This window comes from Dryobates pubescens, chromosome 7 (assembly GCF_014839835.1).
Source record: "Dryobates pubescens isolate bDryPub1 chromosome 7, bDryPub1.pri, whole genome shotgun sequence".
In the NCBI taxonomy this organism is placed as follows: domain Eukaryota; kingdom Metazoa; phylum Chordata; class Aves; order Piciformes; family Picidae; genus Dryobates; species Dryobates pubescens.
The window spans coordinates 16,248,829-16,264,017 of NC_071618.1; the positions used below are offsets into that span (position 1 = coordinate 16,248,829).

The 15,189-nt window shown below is 41.8% G+C and overlaps 1 protein-coding gene across 11 annotated transcripts in view; it reads right to left on the bottom strand.

Moving 5' to 3' along the window:
- Window positions 1–2,967: 2,967 nt before the first annotated feature.
- MBNL2 (muscleblind like splicing regulator 2) overlaps window positions 2,968–15,189 on the bottom strand; it is a 114,560-nt gene continuing 102,338 nt past the window's right edge. For 7 of the 11 annotated variants that reach the window (XM_054162938.1, XM_054162939.1, XM_054162946.1 and 4 more), the window contains one exon: window positions 2,968–5,229. In XM_054162938.1, the coding sequence (XP_054018913.1) occupies window positions 5,102–5,229 (128 nt within the window). In that variant the 3' untranslated portion in view covers window positions 2,968–5,101. The remainder of the gene's footprint in view (window positions 5,230–15,189) is intronic. The other 4 variants (XM_054162945.1, XM_054162941.1, XM_054162947.1 and 1 more) reach the window with 1 other exon arrangement.

Here is a 15,189-nt window from a genome sequence, read left to right on the forward strand (position 1 = left end):
TGGATCGAGTAGAGAAATTATTTCAGGCATAAAGAGCACGGTATGTGTATGATCAGATGCCAAGGTTTTCAGCAGTTCTAGGCAAGGCATTTTTTTGGGTCCGATGAACTCGTGACAAATGCTACTAGCAGAAGATTCAGTGACCACACCATCAAACAGCCTTGTCCACAAGTCCTTTTTCCATCATCACCCACAACACAGAAAATGTTGGGTTGTTCCTAGGTTCTCTTCTGGAGTGAAACAACTTCCTGAAACAAAACCCAGCTGCTGTTTTCATTGTTCCACAGATACTCCCAAAATGCCGCATGGGCAAGGCTGAACTAGTTTTGGCTTCCTTTGCTTTATACAAACATACAAATCTATCCCAGCAGGCTCCAACTCCTCAAACGTCACATACCCTTTTGTTTCATGCTATTAATTCCAGTGGGCTGCAAAACCCCCTGGCCCTCAGATTACTTCAGTCTTTTGGACTGAAAATCAAGCAAAGCATACTGAATGCTTTATAGTCATGGCTACACTATGTGGAGCCAGAGATGTTACACAGCCAGACACTGAGTGTGGACCTTTTTTGTCTGCTCTAGACAATGCTCGTGTTGAGCAACATAATGCTGCTGCAGTGCTTGGCTTGGGGTGAGGGACTGAGTGGAGCAGCCTTTGGCACCAAAGCTGTGGCCACTGTCCCTCCACGAGGACCTGTGTGGGAGATAAGAAAGGTTTCTAAAGCCTCTTCTCTGGAAGTACCTTGCTTCATTTTGGAAACACTGACATTATCTGAAGGGGATATGCTCTGTATGCTGAAGTGTCCAAAGACTGCTGGTGTGGCATGGCTCCTGAAAGCTCAAGGCTCCCACAAGTACTTCTCTGCTGACAAAAAAGTGCCAACGTTGACATGAAACAAAGCAACTTATAGACAAAAAAAAAATCAACATGTCCTGACCCTTCTGGGCAGCTGACAACTGTCTAGGGTGGGGTTTGACACAAGAAAGTGTGAGCAGACAGGGTTTCTGCTCCTGAATCATTAGGAGTTGAATTTGAATCACTTGTCATTCCTGCTCTGCAGTGCCGTTGCAGCCCTCTATGCTCCAGTCCTCCCCTGTCCCTGCAAGCCATCCCTCTATCTCCTCTCCATCCCACATTCTTCTTCTCAGCAGGCTTCTGGTTCAGTACAGTTGTGGCGCATCCAACCTGACTGATTGACCAGGTAGTCTTCCAAATCAGTTGTGACCTCTGACTCTTTTCAAACCAGCCCCATGCTGACGAAATGCATACAAATTTATGCCACAAACTCTTTTTTGATTCTGTGGCAATTGTAGTCCCTTTCTCTAAAGCATTTTTAAAAAATAGAGCAGAGAAGCTGGTGTCAAGAAACCAAGAAGCCAGCCCTTTTAATCCCTCCTCTGTCATTAGCTTGCCAGGCACTCTTTGCCCTTGGGCACACAAGTCCTCTGCGATGCTGCTCTCCCCAGAGGAGCTAGTAGATAAGAATTTGTTGGTGTAATAGTCTGAGATGCAGGCAAGAAAAAGAAAAAGCAGAGGATGAGCTGGCAAAAAAAAATAATCCCAATGGTTAGGCATCTGTGAGCCACACTGCTGAGATAACCACTGCCTGTCTGCAGCTCAGCGTGCAGGGGCAGGCAGAAAGGGCACAAAATGATTAGGACTAAGGCCAGGCAGCACTGTGTCCTCAGATGCTGCCTCCAGCAGAAGAGTACATGCTTCCTTGTGCTGCACCTGCCTGTATCCTGCACCTGGGGATTGCACTTAAGGATTTATTACTTAAACATGCTATGTAGGGTAGGGTAGGGTAGGGTAGGGTAGGGTAGGGTAGGGTAGGGTAGGGAACAAGACAAGGAAAACAAAAAAGGAAAAGACAAGGAAAAGAGGAAAATGGAAAGAAAAAAGGAAAAATATAAAGAAAAAGTGAGAGAAAGAGAAAAGAAAAATAAAAAAAGTAAAAGAGAAAAAGAAAAATAAAATGTTTCCACTTTGGGTTAATTTCTTTTGGTTGTTTTTGTAACCTCAGTCCCCTCTTCCAGAGCCGCACCACAAGAAAGGATTGCCCCAACTCTGCTCTCCTTTTAAAATGCTTCCTTTTATTTCAGTGGTTGTACATTGGGTGAATGAATTGTAACGTCACAACAGAAATAGAATGGCTATTTAACAGACCACTAGTAGTTATATGCTGAAAAAGAGTGAATGGTGGGGTTTCTTCTAACTGTTACCGAAATATTCATTGTACGTGCCGTCAATTATGCTGGATGAGAGAGGCAAACTAAAAGGTATTTTGGTGAGGTGCTGTGTCCTCTGAAGAAAATAAACACTGAGACATCTCAAGTTACTTGAAACCATGTCCCAGCTACAGTATTCACTGTCTCTGTGTTGGCCCATCTCATGGTTCTTTTAGGGGGGGTTTACTCGCTGGGTTTTTCTTTAATTAAACAAAGCATCTAAAATTTTAACCATTTCCATTAGACCTTTTTTTTTTCCCTTTTCCTTTAAATATAAACAAAGTTTTGGCAAATAATATTTATACAGAAAAATAGTTTTAGGATCTTCCCAAATTTCGAAGTAGTCTATAAAATTACTTTATAAATAAATAAAACGCAGAATCTGTTGTACATGTATTTGCACATCTCTGTAATTGCCTCCTCACTGTTCTAGCGTCGGTTTTCAGGAATATATCACAAAGTCGAGGTCGGAAAGCGGATTCTCTTATTAAAAATACATTTTTTTTTTTTTTTTTTTTTTATTTTTTTTTTTTTCTTTCTTTTTTTTTTTTTTTTTTTCTCCTCTTTTTTTATTTGTTCTGTCAGTTGATCTGGATGAAAGGCCTGATGGTTCTGAAGCTTCATCATCATCCACGGGCAAAGAAAAAAAACAAAACCAAAGAGCAGTGTCGGATTGCTTGTAAAAAAAAAAACCAAACCAACAAACCCAGAATAGCGGTTACTCTGAAACGTAAGAAGTTCACACGTAACAATGTCCTGAAGAGTTATCGACGTAAAATAGTTAAACAACAGGGATCATTTACCATTCAGTATTATACAATACGCTACCCAAATGCCTAAAGGAACTATTATAAAAAAATAAAAACAACTTTGACAGATAATAGGCAAGTTGCAGTGTCAACTACCTAGTTATAATGACTGAGAAAGTCTACAAATATTAGTGTTTTAATAGGATATAATGGTGATACCTTAACTGCTAAAGTAACAAGTTAAGATACGTTATCTTGCCACAAATTAAAACTAACGCAACGTTACAAGCACTATGTTCATTTTACAGTCGAATTGCGATCAGTTTTTACCTTTCTTCTTTTCTTTCAGATGCTCAAATCTCCAGCTTTATATATATATATATATATAAATAGAGAGTAATTAGACATCGGACAAACAAGATTTAGCCTGGAAAATATCGTTTCCTAGACAAATAATTACATGGTTAGTGCCTTCGGTCGGTTCAGAACAGGCAGCGCTGCCAGAGTTTAAAATAGTTTACAATCAATCTGAAGAGGTTAAGTTAAAATACTGCAATCACTAATAATGTCCACATAGAAAACTTATGCTGCAAACAATTATACATAATATCCATTAATAACAGCTGTCTTGTTCTATTTTTTTTTTGTTTGTTTTGTTTTTGTTTTTTTAAACAATAATTTAAAAACTATGTCATTCATGTGATACATGTGCAACATATAAAATGTGAAGTATGAAATATTTGGTACAATAGTGCTTGAAACAAATCTCAACTCAAACGAATGAAAATTTAATTACACATATATAATTACCTTGTAAATCAACAAAGTATTTAAAAAAGTAAACAACATTAAAATCTGCTTCATCCATATATATGTATGTATGTATATATAACATGTATATAATTGTATTAAAGATATCTTCATACATTTGTGACATAAAATATGTTTTTAAAGAAAAACAATTAACCAAGGGTTTTTGTTTTCCTCCACTCTAATCTGGTTACAATCTTAAAATCCAATTAAAAAAAAAAAATGCAAATACAGTAATGATTTACTAAACTGAATCTCATTCTACATTCTTAGTGTTCGGTTAATAGTCTAGATTAAAGTCACCTGTGAAGTTGAAGTGACTCAACTGAATCTTAATTAAATTAGCCTATCATACAAATCTCACTATCTACAGCCTTCTTTTTCGCCTTTGCTTCTCCTAATTTGGTCGGTTTTGTTTGTTTGTTTGATTGATTGACTGATTTTACACTTCTAGAAGTAACTTCTTAACAGCTTGGATCTTTTTGGTAACCTGATTTTGAGTTTGAAAGATTATTTGCTTCTGGTGAGATTTCACCGTTGGCATCAGGCTCACTTTCATCAAGTCTGATGTGACAAAATTTAGGCACTTCTGCAAAGTCTCTTTTAAAAACATTATAAATATACTCGTAAAATAATATTCTCAAGACTTTGTTCTTTTGGGGGCTGACAGGGGTATGAAGGTCATACTGTGCAAAAGTTTTAAATTTTCGTCTGCTATTCTGCTATGATTCAAATGCAACTTCTCCATACAGCTCAAACACCAACCATGCGCATCGAAAGAATTTGTGCTTCGCTTTGGGCTTCTGGCTAAACGTATTCAGGTTTGGCAGGGTGCTGTGCAGGACACTGGGCACTGCTTTCACTTCTGCTGTCTCGGAATCGACTCGCTAAGGGAGCAAAACCAAGATTCATTTACTTTTATGCGTTTTAAACCGAGAAGAAAAACTCCAATCGTAGCTCGGGTGAAAATCAAACCTGCAACTGGGATATAGGTTTTTAGCCAATACAACTTAATTATTGCTGAGCTCGAAAGATTCACCAACACCGAATCTCACGAGACTGACTTAACTGGACCATTTCCATTAGGTATAGTTATGGAGAAAAGACATTATCTTCAAGAATTAAACTATGCTTAGAAAAATCTTTAAAACTAAATGTTACCCTTTTATGTCTTGAAACATCACAGCTGGTATTCAGGTAGTTAACTATTTTAGGTTGGAGTATAGTAAGCATACCATATTTAATATTCATATATGACATAGCAGCACTAGCTTTTTCGAGTTTGTGATTTGTCCATAAGAACAAATTCTTGACTTAGCATGCAGTTTGTGGCAACTCTAGAGAGGAGGAGACGGGGTAGTATGTACAGTAGCCATGCTTGGCCGTCCGCAGGGAGGCTTCGTGACACTCTGTTCCGCTCCTGCCGGCTATTTCAGGATTATCTGTGAAGAGAAAGGAAAGCGTGACCGCGCCTTGAGGTGACAGGGGAGAGCAGTTTGCCCAGACAGCTGGTGCTACGCTAGCTAAGCTCAGGGGCAGCTCATACTGGGCAGCATCCTGTATCCTCACACTGCCCAGGAGGTGTTTGGGTTTCACAAGCCTGCTTGTCTTCCTCCCGTATGCATGTCCTCCTGTGTGAACAGGCAGAGGCGGTATTTCATGTGTCAAAATACCGGGGATGGCACCAAGGCCACAAAGGGAGGGTCTGGCCATAGGTGGGGTGTGCACCCCCAGCACCCTGGCTGTCAGCAGCGGGGGAAGCAGTCTTGCGCCTCCCGAGGAAGCTCAAAAGTGCATTGGTGCCCGGTGCAATTCTCCAGTTCCCACAGTATCAGAACAATGAGGGGAAACAGTGGAGGCAGGGCCCCTCACCACTAGCAAGCAAAAAAATGTACTGGGGTGGCTGGTTTCAAGAAGCTGAAGTGTCTCCTCAGTGCACTTCTAGCAGCTGCTTATTTCCTAAAAAAAATTATTATCTGCAGGTCAGTGAAATTGAGAGGCTTTTTGTCACGCTTCCTTATGTCAGGGGATCCAGGAGCCTCATTGTAACAGTACCTCTGCGCACCTAGCTAGTCACTAACCTTGCTGCTTTACCTCCACAGTGTCTCAAACTGAGGGTGCAGCAACCATGTATACAGAAGCCAACTCTTACACTCCCAATGCCGTGAAGGTTAAATGCACAATGTGCCCAGCAACTGACTCAGCCTGCTCACACCGTTGGAGAACAGTTTGGATTCCCATCACCTGCCTGAAACTGGTGTCAGTGACAGTGATGTCCACAGCCAGCGGTGTGGTGTTTTATCACCTCCTTGCTCATCTGTGCTCCAGACTTAAGCACATTCAGGGAATTAGAGTGCATTGTCTGCTCTTCCTGTTTAATTTGGCATGCAGTGTATTTTTAAGTGGTACACAAAACAGTCATGAGAGCACTTTGACCTACTTCTGTATTACTAGACCGCTGCTTAATGCAGTATTTATTTTAAAAAGGAGGGAAAAAGAGATGTTTTGAAAACAACTGCAGCAACATACTACCTCTGACATACAGAATGCCACAAAAGAAACACGCTTGCCTCTGCATGGAAGGACCTTGTGCCAGTCGCATCTTAGCATGCCTCACAACTACAGAATCACAGAATCAGCCAGGCTGGAAGAGACCTCCAAGATCATCAGGTCCAACCGATCACCCAATCCTAACTAGTCAACTGGACCATGGCAATAAGTGCCTCATCCAGTTTCTTAAACACCTCCAGGGACACTGACCCCACCACCTCCCTGGGCAGCCCATTCCAACGGGCAATCTTCTTTCTAAGATCAAGCCTAAACTTCCCCTTGCACAGCCTGCGACTGTGTCCTCTTGTTCTGGTGCTGGTTATCTGGGAGAAGAGACCAACCCCCACCTGGCTACAACCACCCTTCAGGTAGTTGTAGATGGCAATAAGGTCTCCCCTGAGCCTCCTCTTCTCCAGGCTAAACAACCCCTAACTGCCATAAACGAACCATACCTGCCTTGCTCTCTGTATACAGCTCCCAGCTCCCTGATCCTCTCTAATTTGCCAGTGTGCCAAAAAGTCATCTTTGATTACCGTCAGCATTGAAGATCTGGTGACACGTGGGACCCCCTTGTTATGACACAGTACAAACACCTGATGCTCCAAAGGGCATACATACAACAAGGACATACATTTTTAATGAACTTCCACCCCTTGTAAGTTTGTTTGCTTAGCGTCTATCTTCTGTTTCCTATTGAATTAACAAAGAAATGCCTTTGCTGAAATAATAAAGCTCTGCCTGTGATCACCTTGGTCCATCTGCAGCACAGTACTTTGACAGTATGTACATAGAACGTAGCTGTGCTGAAAATAAGAAGTGACCAAGATTATCAGCACTGATATTTTTAGCTTATTACAAACCAACATGTCAATGTAATTAATAAAGCAGCTTTAGCTATATTGGGTTAGACATAATCACACAAGTGTATTTAAGGGAACCTAAGGTCTGATTTAATGGGACACAAATCTACTCAGTGTTAAAAAAAACACAAAACAAAAACCCAAACAAAACTTCAGACACTGCAGCTGCCTACACTGTCTGCCAACTTTTGAGATAAACTTGTATTTTCCTATAGCTTTTTATCTCCTTATCCAGAGAGACAGATCACTGTCCCTTATGGCAAGGCGTCCTAAAAGGTTAAACAGCCACACAAGACTGATGCTCCCAGTTTCCCCAAAGGGTGCCCCAAAGAATGAGGAGGGCCTAATCTCAGGTTGTTTCTTGGGATAAGGGTAGGATCCTCTCTGGTGCTTTGGTTAATGCACATGCAACTTGCCCTGCTACACACCAGGTAGGACAGAGGGGTCCTGGGCAGTGTGAAAGAGCAGGGATCCCTCCTCTGCCCTGCTCTGGCAGGTGCCAGACTCCAGGTAAGGACTTCCACCACACCATCCCTATTCCTGCCACTTCTCCCCACTTTCAAAACTCGCCAAACAGCAAAGACAACGCAAACACTTTCCTTTTGTGCATGAACATGTCCTGTTCATGTGGCTGTGGGCAGAGAAGGAGCAGCTGGAGCTTCCCTCACCATGCTTCTCCCACTGCCAGTGGCTGTGGAGCTGGCTTGCTCCCACCACATTGTCCTTGCTGTGCTGCTCGTGCAGGGGATGTAACTAGGGCATGTTGCACCCTGGCTATTTCCAGTACACGTAGGAGTCCTCCCAGGGGAAAAAAAAATAAAGTAACACGTTTCTCTCCATCAGAACAAGCTTCTCCAGTGCAGACACACAGAACCACAGTTTTAAAAGGAATTTTTAAACCTTACCCAGAAAGTGTAAAATGTATCCCATAGTCTTTAATTTTATGTTCACACCCTATTTCTCAAAAGATATCACAACTCTGCCATCGCTACATACACATGTATCAACTTCTGCAACTGGTTTTGTGTTGGTTTTTCTTCCCCCCACTGTGTCTGACAGAGGCACATAAAATGCTAAACTACTTTATATGGAAAACACACTGTGAACCTCTTCTGTTTAATCTACAAATGAAGTCATAAACTGTGATGGAAGACAGAGGATATCTAAGTCTGCATCACTGCTAATTGCTCCATCGCTTGCATGCTGAAAAAGGAGAAGCTGTACAGAACATACTGACAAAGCAACATCTCTGAAGTCAGGGTCTGTGCTCTCTTGCTACTTGTAAATAGTTCCAACCTTTATGTTCACTGCTGTTTAAAGAAATGCACATATATATGGCTTGTCGTGTTTGCAGTGAGACTTTTGTATCACTGCACTTCACAACAGCTTGCTTGCTATGTGTTGACACTTTAACCAGTGTATGCAAACACGGAAAACTGAAAAGTAAGACTGTACGACGAATGTGCATTGTCCCATGTACAAAGGTTGACAGGGCAAGCATGGGAAAGCATTTTACTATGCTCTGTACAGGTAAGTTCTGCAGGTGTGGATAGAGATGTGCCAGAAAACATACCTGCTGCTGCTGCAGTAAGAGATCTAACAAGAACACTATTGCTAGCGTAAGGAGAATGGCCTGGCACTTACTTGTCTGGGGGAGTAATGCACATAAGATTTAATAACAGAAAAGGGAATTTTTTTGGAGGCAGTCACAGACATAGCCTGTTGCCTTCTTGCTTGGTACCCATTTGAAGTGCCAGAAAGCTGGCTACCCTTTAGACTAAAATCAATAAAATTGTGCCAGTGTTACTAGACCTCACTGAAACCAGTAATAAGGAATGAACCTGGATTTCTGCAAACTACTTTTCCAACTGCCAAGAAGCATTTGCTCTTCCAAATTTTCCAGCTCTTTAGAGGTGAGATTTTCAGCTCCCTAATGCCAAGATTTTCTATCTTTTCTATCAGAGCATGCCTCTTTTAGACCTTTACTTTCAGAACCTCAGAATGACCACAGTGGTCATTTAACACCCCCATGCAACATAGAACATTCTGAAATGCAGCCAGGGCTGCTCCTAAGGGTGATACAGTTCTGAAGTGTCATCCATGGGAATGGCAACCAAGAGAGATGTTACTGCCAATGGTTTCAGCTTCTCACTGGACTATAATGCATGCTATGCAGAAGACAAATTGATGTCAGCCTGGGATTTCCTCATCAAAGGCATCTATGATCAGTTTCTGTCTCAAAATTATAAAGCAAAATGGAGGCTCTCTTTTAAATTAAGGTGGAAAGCCCACCTTTGTGAGCTGTTTTCTGACACCCAGGTTACTACATGCACTGCTTTATTTGATACAGTTTACAGAATTAACGAAATTACCTACAACCATGACTGGATAACAGGAATTTCAAGAATACTGTTTGGCTTGAAATGTTCTCTTTCAAAACAGACAACACACAAAGCTTCTCTGCCCTCTTCGTGTTAAATTCTGTTTCCAGTTCCAGATGTATTACACAACGATGCGTATGGGCACTGTACCATTCTGCATGAACTCAATGAAGGTGAACTCTTGTTCAACTACAGGCATGTCACAGTGGATCTGCTGGAAAACATGACCTTGCATCTCCCTCTGACGTGTTTCTCTTTCAGAAATTGTGAAATTGTTTTTCCAAATCACACTTTGCTCTGTAATCACAAACACATTTTAAGGGGCATTTGACCTCCACGTTGCAAAGCACTTATCCTTCCAAAAATGAACTCCTACATAGTTAACATTTTAGATTGCTCAGCCTTTCAATTTAAGCACAAGGTAGTAACAGGAGTTTCTAGTCGACACAATTCATCGCCGATGATTTCAGACATGCACGCCTCAGCCGGTTATCCTGTTTTACATCTTCCTAGTCTACCTCAGGCAACTTATTTTATCCTGAGGCAGATTATGAACTCATAATGCTTTTTCCCTACCCACCAAATGTAAGAGTCTGCAGCAATCAGTTCACACTGAGGTATTTAACTTTTAGACGCCTGTGTCAGAGCAGATGAATCCTTCCACAAGTGACATTTTCTGCTTTCATGTTTTTTGCTCAAGTAGCAGACTGGTCAGATATATCTAGGGTATACATTAAAAACTACAGATATTTTCAGACAGCTGGCTCGTATCAAGCTGTCTCATAACTTCTCCTGCTCTCTAAAAATAAAACTAACACCAAGTATTTCTTCCCTTTGACATGAAACCCAAGACTATTTATATTTCTCCAGGCCCTTGGGAAATGTTTCTATCTCTTTATTTATCATTTTCACTTAGAATCTTCATTGGTGGCCTGTACCTTTTTCTCTGTCTTTAAATGAGGTTGTTGTTTTGTTTTTTAAATGGGACATTTACTGAGAGCAGTCGCTACTCTATCAGTTACGCTTGATCATACTTTTTACATAGCCTTGCAGATGGACTTTTTTCACCTCCTATTTCTTCATGACTTCAGCAGCAGCATGTCCACAAAGCACCAACCCAAGTTTTCCAGTCCAAACCCCACCTTTCCAATCCCCTCCCACTACTTTTCCAAAGGATGGGATTTGTCCCTGTCCTCAACTGGTTAATAGCTGAGACAGCTTTAACTCTCCCTTGTGTTAAAAGCCGCCTGCCTGCTCCCAACACTGGGGGTAGAAAGGTGCTCGAGCACACACACCTCATCTCTCCCACCTTAGACGTCATCCTGCCCCTTTTACTGCTCCTGGCACCAGCTGTAATCCCCGACTGGAAGTCTCTTCCTGGTATAGTGTCTGCACTACATCACAGGTCTTGTCACTGCTGCAAGAGCCTCCCTTCCTTCTCTCCATCGAATACATTTGCACATTTGTGCACCCATCTAACCTCAGGCCTGCCTCACTCATTTCTCCCTTTCCTCTTTCAAAATTCACAGTCACCAGTTTGCACTTGTGTAAAACTAGTGTCATCTTCCTACAGAGTCACCTGCAAACACTATAAAGAAAAAACTCTGAATAAACATATACCCAAACAAAACCTAAAGGAACTACTAATAGAGTTGGAGGGACCTGCTGAAAGCAATTTGTTATCCCTAGTATCACTGCTGAAACACTTCCATCACTTTTCATAAACACACACTGAGCTCCACCCTGTGTCACTGTCATTGGCTTCTTTCCTTTGCTGCTCCTTTTCTTGATGGCCAGAAACCTCATTCTGATTCCCAGCATACTATGATCTGATGTATATGTGCGTAAGTTTTCTCACTAACTGCAGATCTCTCTTTAAATCAGGCACGAAGGAGGATTTTATCACATTGCTTCTCCATTAACCCAATGCATCCCTAATACATTTGTCTACTTTGCTCACCAATAAGGCGACCTCTGACTTGTATATATAAAGGGTGAAATATCTAGGTCACAGATAGTCTCCTCAGTTGCCTGACCATACAGTGACTAGCATAGCCCCCTGTGTTTCCAGGTGTTTCCTGAGGAGTGGAAGCCCTATTTGTTTGGCTTTCTCACAGCCCATCCTCTGCCATGGTAATTCTGCTGCCCTGCCCTACCCTCTCTTTTCTTCTCTAAATCTGAGTGTCTGGTTCTGCCTGTCCCATATCTTGATAATACACCTCTGGAAATTGCTGAGGGTCAGATGTCCATGCTGAAGTAGACACATCTACCAGGACAGTTTCATTCTATCAGGCACAAGCTTCTTGGTCACTGGGATGTCATAACAGAGACTATGTCTGAATCCAGCTCTTCATGATGATCTAAAGAAAAGATCAAGGCAACCTTGGCATCCCAAAGGACTCAAGGATTTGACAGCATCATTCCTCTCATTTAATATTCACAAAGTCCTGAAAGAAAGTCCAAAGCCACTTGTACTGCTAACTCCTTAGCATGCTTACGCATTTCAATCAAGTAATAATGTATAATATTTAAGTTCAACTTAATAGGTATTTACTTACTCTGAAGAAACAGCACTAGTTGCTTCAAAATTGAAAGCAATCTGGCTTTATTTATTCTTCTTTAAAGTAATAAATAATGCAGTGCTAAAAATTGATCATAACATAGTCTAATATATTCTATCAAAAGCTATTTTTAGCTAATTGCACTGGCAGCAGACAGACTATGTAGAAATGAGAAAAATATTGCTGTAATGTCTTAGGAGCATGCATACAGTGCCTGTTTTGAATAGCCACTCAATTTTACCTTTCAGCAGGTCTGAGCTACTGCAATCATCTGTGCTTTTTACTTCTTATTTTCAGGTCATTTCCCTTCTCTTCTTGAATTTTAGAAATGCCAGAATAGGCTTATGCAGAGGAACTGAGAGCACAAAGGAGTGAAAGGCCAGGTAGAAGTTGTGTTTTTCACTGTGAACGTGCTTGTATTCCTCTTGTAGGGCTGTTACTTCTCCAAAACTGTATTTTCTTAGGTGTCCTTACCCATCTTTTGTTGTTGTAACAAAACCCGCCTTACATTTTTTTCTTACACATCATGCATGCCCAAATCATGCAAACTAAGGCTGCCACTACACATATGGCATCCCTCTTAGGTGAACACTGTCACTGCACACAAAGGATTGGCTGGCACTTCTGCAGGTTCCCCAGCAGCAGCCACCACTCTGAACCCTCCTCTCCCAAAACCTGGCACTCCAGCTCAGACTCCAAGCATGGGATGGTCCACTGCAACATCCAGAACTGAACTCAAATGCGGAAAGGTACCACAATTATGTTCCTCAAGGTTACTCATCAGATACCGCTCTGAGGACACCTATGCCAGTTTTATGAAACTTACTATACTTACAGCTTCTCTGAGGAAATCTTAATATTCCTGACTTTTGACTGCTTACTGCTTCCTTAACTTTCTTCTTATCTGAATACTCTCACAGAAACAGACAGAGAGAGGACTGTGTGGCACTGCAGATAATATTGCACCAAAACCAAAGTCTGTCGAAGTTAACAAATCTGCCTCAAGCTGAATGTCACAACAGGCATTATGTTGTTTAATTTTTATGATGGAAAAAACCCCAGACTCCCATGAGCTGTGTGTACATGGTAAGCTCAATGAAACAAACTCATTTTCCCCAAAATGCCCACAAGAGAAGCTGACCTCAGATTTTTTATCCTCTGTTTAAATAATAAATAAATGCCCCCAAAGACTTTTTACTCAATTTCTCAAAGCATCATTTGTGGAATAATTGAAAGCAAGAACACAAAAGAGCTACCATATCAAATATAAATACTTATTTTAAGAAATAATACAATTATATGAAGGATAACCCAGTCTGTAACAGGAAAGGGAAATACGTCTTGATTTCTTGTTACATAAAAGAAGTGTTCATCTGCGCTTTACTGCTCCTGTTATGTGACACTGCCATCTAGCAGGCAACCAGGGGAAATCAGGTTTCAGGCCACTTCTACAGGGGTGGCTGTGTGAGGGGAGAATTAAAAACAAACAAACAAACAAAACAAACCCAAACCAACAAACCAAACCGAATGAAACCAGATTTTTCCAGTTCTTCCCACTGGCATCTTGTATATGAGCACGTCATCTAAAACTCAGCATGCCAGCCTGCCAGAAGTCTTCAGCATCTGTACATAATCATACAATCACAGTATCATAGAATTGTTAGGGCTGGAAGGGACCTCAAGGATCATCTAGTTCCAACCCCCCTGCCATGGGCAGGGACACCCCACACTAGATCAGGTTGCTCAGAGCCACAATCAGCCTGGCCTTAAAAACCTCCAGGGATGGGGATTCTACCACCTCCCTGGGCAACCTGTTCCAGCGTCTCACCACCTTCATGGTGAATTTCTTCCTAATAGCCAATCTGAATATACCCATTTCTAGTTTTGTTCCATTTCCCCTAGTCCTGTCATTACCTGACACCCAAAAAAGTCCCTCACCAGCTTTCTTGTAGTCCCCCTTAAGATACTGCAAGGCCACAGTAAGGTCTCCTCAGAGTCTTCTCCAGACTAAGCACAACTCCCAACTCTCTCAGTCTGTCCTCACAGGAGAGGCGCTCCAGCCCTCCAATCATCCTTGTGGCCCTTCTCTGGACATGCTCCAGCACCTCCAGATCCTTCCTATAACTGCATCCCTCCAGAACTTTATGCAGCACTCCAGGTGGGGTCTCCCCAAAGTGGAGTAGAGGGGGAGAACCACCTCTCAACCTGCTGGCTATGCTTCTCTTGATGCAGCCCAGGATGTGGCTTTCTGGGCTGCAAGTGCACACCGGTGGCTCATGTTGAGCTTCTCATCCACCAGCACCCCCAAGTCCTTTTCTTCAGAGCTGCTCTCAAGCCAGTCACTGAAACAACATGGCTGTCTTAAAGAGACCAAAAATTGTTATTAAAAGTAAAGACTTTGTGAAAGTTCATGTGAGACTTAAAATAGAATTCCTTTAAATTTCTCAGGGTAATCTTCTGGCTTTGCTTCTCCTCTGCCTTACAGTTCAAGAAGACAAAATGTTGCCATGTATTTTGTAATGTCAGTTGTTTCAAGGCAATTTGAAGTGTCTTTTCTTGGCACTGCTTGAGATGTGTTCTGGGAGTGAAGTTTGGACAATCTCTTCTATGGTCTTCAAACTGTTAAGTCTGAAAGTTACCACTACTTATATGCAACTCAGTGTCTTCAGACAAGATAACTTGATTGAGTTAAAGCTTGTGATTCTTGGGTGTATAGCATGACAGACGCAGCAAGTTGTTTGTCTTTCCTACCCTGAGAAGCTATCGCTATTCAACTACTTTCTCTAGAGAAATGACTCTTCATGCTCAAGTATCACTTAGGTTCATCTTTCCAGCCTGGTACAGGTACAAGGCGAGATCTCTAGTCCTGCATCCCAGATACCAAGGTTTACCACTACCTCTACATAGAGCAACATGGTGCCATAGATGGGGCTGCTGGATTCCCCAACACTGTTCTGGTCAAGGGCCTGCTCCCTGCAAGCATTCCCCCTCTGATAGTGTGTCAGAGAAAGGAACTTTTCTGGACTTTATCATGTCAGATTGGAATTGTC